Source organism: Ipomoea triloba, chromosome 1 (genome assembly GCF_003576645.1).
Source record: "Ipomoea triloba cultivar NCNSP0323 chromosome 1, ASM357664v1".
In the NCBI taxonomy this organism is placed as follows: domain Eukaryota; kingdom Viridiplantae; phylum Streptophyta; class Magnoliopsida; order Solanales; family Convolvulaceae; genus Ipomoea; species Ipomoea triloba.
The window spans coordinates 16,718,497-16,724,922 of record NC_044916.1 but is presented as its reverse complement, the minus strand read 5'-3'; the positions used below and the strand labels follow the sequence as shown (position 1 = coordinate 16,724,922).

General features: G+C 37.1%; 1 protein-coding gene across 1 annotated transcript; it reads left to right on the top strand.

Annotated features, from left to right (window-relative positions):
- The first annotated feature begins 2,717 nt into the window (after positions 1–2,717).
- LOC116015994 (secoisolariciresinol dehydrogenase-like) lies at positions 2,718–4,219 on the top strand. The gene is made up of 2 exons (XM_031256165.1): positions 2,718–2,843; positions 3,314–4,219. Exons 1-2 carry the CDS (start codon positions 2,806–2,808, stop codon positions 4,107–4,109), a joined length of 834 nt encoding a protein of 277 aa, XP_031112025.1. The 5' UTR covers positions 2,718–2,805; the 3' UTR covers positions 4,110–4,219.
- The last annotated feature ends 2,207 nt before the right edge of the window (positions 4,220–6,426 follow it).

Genomic DNA, 6,426 nt, shown 5'->3' with positions numbered 1-6,426 from the left:
TTTTGATGGACATAGTGGTTACCTCAAAGAGCTTTTTCCTAATCCAACAAGCCTCAAGCAAGCTCACAAAGCCCCACCTTCTTGATGATCATCTTTTACCCAAAGAACCCCAAAAGAACATTTATAAGAATATGCAAAAGACTAACCAAACCACAAAATACAAAGGAGATTCTAGGCTAGATGCACTTACCCACTCCTAGACAAGCATAAAAGAGCAACCTTTACTTGAAAACTTGTAGGGAAATGGAGATCAATTTTTGGATGCAAGAATGGTGAAAATGGCGTGAGAGTGTAGGGAGGGAGGAAGAGGAGTGAAAGCTTTTAGGGTATTTTGATCATCAAAATATATACTAAGAATACATACAATATTTAGGGTGTAAGACTTTAATATGAGATGGGCTTAAGTACATATTATAATGGCTTACAAGAATTAAATATATGTCCAAGACTAGTAAGTTGGGCTAAATGAATTCACCCCTTACAATTAATTATAAGAATTAGAATAAGGAAGCCCATAAAATGTCTTAGGAACATTACATATATATTATATAATATATGATCAATAAATTGGGCTTGTAGGAATATTTAATTGCAAAGATTGTAAGGATCCAAATTGAATAAAATCCCTTACAAGAATAAATTCAATTAGTTGGGCTCTTGATTAGAATAATTAAATTAGGCTCAAGGAATATACATATATATATATATCAAATTGAAAGAATTAGCCCAATTGGAATTAATTAAATTACCCAAGGAATTAATTATCGGTAGTAAGGCTTGAACGAATTTCCGGGGTGTTACAGCTCCTCCCCTGCCACCTCTCCCCCTTTGGTTACCTCGATTTGCCGTTTAGGTTGTCTATTTGGGATCTGGTAAGGGGTCTGACTCTGGACCATTGGTGCTTGATGCGTTTGGGTCGTCCTAATTGTTGGCAACTTTTTCTGGAAAGTTTGGTCCGCCACCATGTTGGTTTTGGGATCAGCCGGAGCTTCGCCATCATTGTCATTCAGCCCATCCAAAATGGCAAATCTGGAGTTTGCAAGAGTGTCTCCCCCGCCAGTGTTCGCGGGTGAACCTTGGTTGCGACCATTTGGAGGAGTGCCCGTAATTGGGATGCCTCCCCTTCGTTGGTCTCTCCTTTCTTTCCTTCCGACGAGCATCCAATCCCCAAAATTTTGCTTAAGGTGTCTAGTAGGTTTGCTAACTTTGTGAACCACCGGCTGGTCGTTTGGAACCACAGGATCACTGTTCTGCCCCCTATCGGGGTTTGCCTCTGTTACATTGGCTCCCTCGTTTTGAATCTCTTGTATGCATTGGCCTTGTTTATGTGCATAGATACCACAGCTAAAGCACACCATTTGTATACCCTTATACTCTATGGGTACAACTTCACCACCCACCGTAAATTTGGCCAGCAAGGGTTTGGTTACGTCTACCTCGACACAAATTCTTGCAAACTTTCCTATGGAGATCAAACTGGTGGTCGTGTCGACCTTCACTGACCGACCAATATTTCTCCCTATTTTTGCTAGGAATTCATCTTTAAAATACTCAATAGGGAGAGTCGGAAATCTTACCCAAACCAGGAGCTTGTTTAATTTTTTTTTTTGTGGGGAAAGAAATTTGGCTCCCATTCTTGGACTGTCAGATAATGCCCCAAGATGATCCAAGGTCCTTCGCATTTTGCGAATTCGTAGTCGCGTAGTGAATCGAATCTTGCCAAGAAGTATTCTTGGTCAATCGCGATGAGGTCGAAGTTGGCATCAGGCTTCCACATCCTTTGGAGCCTCTGAATTTGATATGAGTAGCTAACCTTGCGTCCAAGAACTTTGACGATAAGGGTTTTCCGCCATGGTCGGCGAAGGCGCTCTATTTCTTCTCTTGACACCGGAATAACAGGGCAATTTGGGTCTGGGTCGATTTCCTCCATCGGCTCTTCATCTGAGACCACCTCTTTCTCCAAGGGATCGTAGTTAAGTTTTCTCCCCTAAGCGTTGTTGGGTGTCTCGACTGGAGTTCGCCATTGGGCGGACTCCGGTGACTTGAGAGCGGCTGAAGCTGGGGTTTCTTGAACTATGCCGTCAACTGGTGAAGTTGAGTGCTGCTCAGTAGATTCGCGTGCTCTCTTGGATTTCTTCGTATTTTGTTCTTGGGATTCGTTGGCCGACGGTGACTGAGCGGTCGCCGTCGCCGACGCCGAAACTGATTCAGACAGGGTCCGTAACTTCTATCATCTAACTCTCCTCAAACTATTATAATATGATCATTAGTTAAAGACTGATTTAATCAATTTAAAATTTGAGTAAAAATTTTCAAATAACCACTCTCCAAAGTAGTCAACTTGAATTTGCCGTCCTCGCCCAAGTTGGATAAATTAAAACATATAAATATGGGTGGATTATTAGCTGGCTTTCGGCAAATTATTGTGGGATCTGTGGAGTGTGGACTAGAGTACAAGACGATGTAAATAAATTTTATAAGGTAAAATAATATACATTATGTGTTTGAATAATGTATATTATGTGTTAGAATAATGAAATTTTTAGGATAAGATAATGCGTATTATAAATTATAAAAATATATATTGCAGCAGATCGTGTGAAAAAAGATGGTGCGAAATAATGTTATTTTTGAATCGTGGTCCATACAGCTGTATGGATCGCAATAACTATGGTTGACTTTCCTTCCTCTCTTATAGGTTATTAGTTTGTATATATGTTTATATATTAATCTTTGAATCTAAGCCCAGCCCTCTTCTTAATTAGTTCAGTTCCTACCTTAGCTTGTTCGTTTTGTGTTAGAGATATGGCAACTTCATCAGTTCTTTCAACAATGGCCAAAAGGTAAGCATTTCTTCCACCTTAGCTTGTTTTAAACATTCATGTCTAAAGTCTAGAAAATTCTTTGCTAATAGACTCCTAGTTTGATTCTTACTAATTAAGTACCGATAAGAAGGTAGGTAATAAATAATTTTTTTTGTAAGTAATCTTTTGGAGTGTTGTCATACAGTGGAAAGATCAGTGTTTGGTGTCTCTTATACTGTAGTTCTCAAGGTTCGGTTTTACATCCTTACCAACAATCTAGGAAAAACAGAGCCACCAGTGCAGATTTGTTGTGGGCACTCTGATCTGTAGGCTTGTTAAGATACATATTTCAATTTACTTTATCTACAAAGTTTTTAAGATATGAGTAGTGGGAACTTTTAGGGAAGAAGACTCTCAAGATTGGAGAGTAATTTTTTAATATATATACATAGAAAATTGAAAAGTTTTTGATTTTTTAGATTTCTTTACTTGTTTGAAAAAATTTGTAGACTAGAAGGGAAAGTTGCACTGATAACGGGAGGAGCCAGCGGCATCGGAAAATGCACGGCGAAGCTTTTTGCGAAGCACGGCGCCAAAGTCGCCATCGCCGACATCCAGGAAGATCTCGGCAGCGCCGTCGTGGACTCCATCGGCGGGCCCACCAACGCCACCTACCTCCACTGCGACGTGACGAACGAGGAACACGTCCGAAACGCCGTCGACAAGACAGTGGAAACCTTCGGCAAGCTCGACATCATGTTCGCCAACGCGGGGATCGCGGACCCCAACAAACCCCGCATCGTCGACAACACCAAGTCCGACTTCGAGCGCGTGCTCAGCATCAACGTCACCGGAGTCTTCCTCGGCATGAAACACGCGGCGCGTGTCATGGTCCCGGCCCGCCGTGGCTGCATATTATCCACCTCGAGCGTGAGCTCAACCCTCGCCGGCGCCGCGTCTCACGCTTACGCGGCGTCGAAGCACGCGGTGTTTGGGATGACGAAGAACTTGGCGGTGGAGCTAGGGCAGTTCGGGATACGCGTGAACTGCTTGTCGCCGTACGCGATGGCGACGCCGCTAGCGACGAAATTCGTGGGGGTTAATGATGAAGATTTGGAGAATACGATGAACACGCTTGCGAATCTTAAGGGGGTGACTCTTAAGGTTGACGATGTTGCAAGTGCAGCTCTTTTCTTGGCCAGTGATGAAGCTAAATATATCAGCGGCCATAACTTGTTCATCGACGGCGGATTTAGTATCCACAACTCCGCATTCCGCATATTTCAATATCCCGAATCAAATTAACTTCGGATTCATTTTTCTTATTAAATTAAAGAATTTTACTACATGTACCTCCAAATCTTACTCTATCAAATTTACTCTTAATTTAATTGAGACTTGAGATTGATAGATTATTTTCTTAAGAGTTAATTCTACTTTTGATCTTAAATTTATAAGTGACAGTCTACTTTTAGTCTTTTTATCAGAACATTCACATTTGATTTTGTATTATCCACAGTTGTTAAAATGGCAAAAATTGCAAAAATCTCTCAACAAAGATGTGGCTTAGACTAATCCCTTCAACCCCACTACGTGAAAGATGGGTTAGAAACATGCATAAGATTAACTCCCTATCTTTGTGGTGTAACATGGGATTAAGTTCCATATTTTTGTGGTGTCCAAAACCACTATAAAAAGGGATCTTTGACTCTTTGTAATGAAGACAAAATGAAGTTTTCAAAACAGGAAAAGACTGATTTTTAATCAGCATAAATAAGTTCCACTTTGGCTATGTTTGGCAGAGCTTATTTAGGAGCTTATAAGCTTATTTTAAGCTACTAATAAGCTATAAGCTCTGTTTGTTAATGTTCCTAAAATAAGCTAGTAGCTTAAAATAAGAGCTTATTTTTTAGCGCTACCTAAGGTATCGTTTCAAAATAAGCTAGTAGCTTCCTAATTTTTTTTTCAATCTTTAACCTTATTATTTTAAAGAAATGACATCATTTACCATTCCCAATTAAAACCTTTTTCGCTAAACCTTTTTGACTTTTTCTATTCAATATGTTTTGTTGTAATTTCAATTTGACATTTGTGTTTGAATATTAATTTTTGTATGAACTAATCTTATGAATTATAAAAATTTTGTTTTAATTTATATGTTTTCAAATATATGCTCTTACTTTATATTTTATTAAAATATATTGATTTCACTATTTTATATTTTAATATATAAACAAATCTATTTAAATTTAGAACTATTTAAATTGTATGAAAATGTCCTTTTTAGTCTTTTTACGTTTATCAGCTTATCAAAAAGCTCATTTTGCCAAACACTTTTAAACATAACAACTAGCTTAACAACTCTTCAGATTTCAGCTTCGAGCTTATAGCTTTTCAGTTTTCAGCTACTTTTCAGCTTTCAACTATCTTTTCAGCTAGGTTTGCCAAACATAGCCTTTATATTAGTACAAAATGTGTTAAAATTTAGGTTGGTTACAATTTTTAATTGGTAGAATTAGTTCAAAATCTACTTGTAAACTTTTTTATAAAGTTGTTTTATAAGGCTAATATCTAAATAGGTGGTAGATCTAATTTTGTAATTTGTTGAACTTGCTTGTAATTGTAAAAATCACGGGTTAATCTTAATTGAAAAAGTTTTTGGGCATGATCGCTCAAATTAGGAGGTGTTCTCCAATTACATTATCAAATTCAGCTATGTACTTATTCTGAAGCTTCTTTTATTACTTCATATTGTGTTATATATCTGCATCACATAATTTCAGTTATCATTAATCCCACTTTTTACTTTATTTTTTATTCTCTTTTGATATGACATACTTAAATTTATAAAAAGAGCATATCATAGCTTCTTTTCTCTTTGTTTGTTTGTTTTTTGTTTTTTTTTTCCGGAATAAGGTTCAATTTGGCCACTGAATGTAACCTGAAAGTGCAATTAGGTCACTAAACAAAAAAAAAAAGTGTAATTAGGTCACTGAACACTCTAAATGTACAGTTGTTATACCGTGGACCACGGTTATTGATGCTACAGTTCATCTCAAAAGATACTGCCTTACATTTGTTTTTATATTATCGAATGAAACTATAGTTATATCGAAATGTAACTGTAGTTGTGTTGAAATGTAACTGCAGTGTATATGAACTGATATTGAATAACAGTTTCACATTTGTATTTTATATTATCGAATGAAACTGTAGTTATATCGAAATGTAAATGTAGTTGTGTTGAAATGTAACTGCAGTGTATATGAACTAATACTGAATAACAGTTTCACATTTGTGTTTTTATATTATCGAATGAAACTGTAGGTATATCGAAATGTCACTGTAGTTGTGTTGAAATGCAACTGCAGTGTATATGAACTGAAAGTGAATGGCGCGGAACGGAAGTCGTTTCATCTGTCTATTTTTATTAATCAAAATGACGTCGTTTTGATGCGCGGTCCACGATATAATTTGCACTAAATGTATGCAATTTCACCTGATAGCAGGTTACCATGCATTTTTTAAGGTTACTTGCTTATGTGAACGGTGAGTTGGCATTTTAAAATAATTTTTAATAATAAACTATTAAAATAACAAATTTTAAAAATTTAAAAAATTT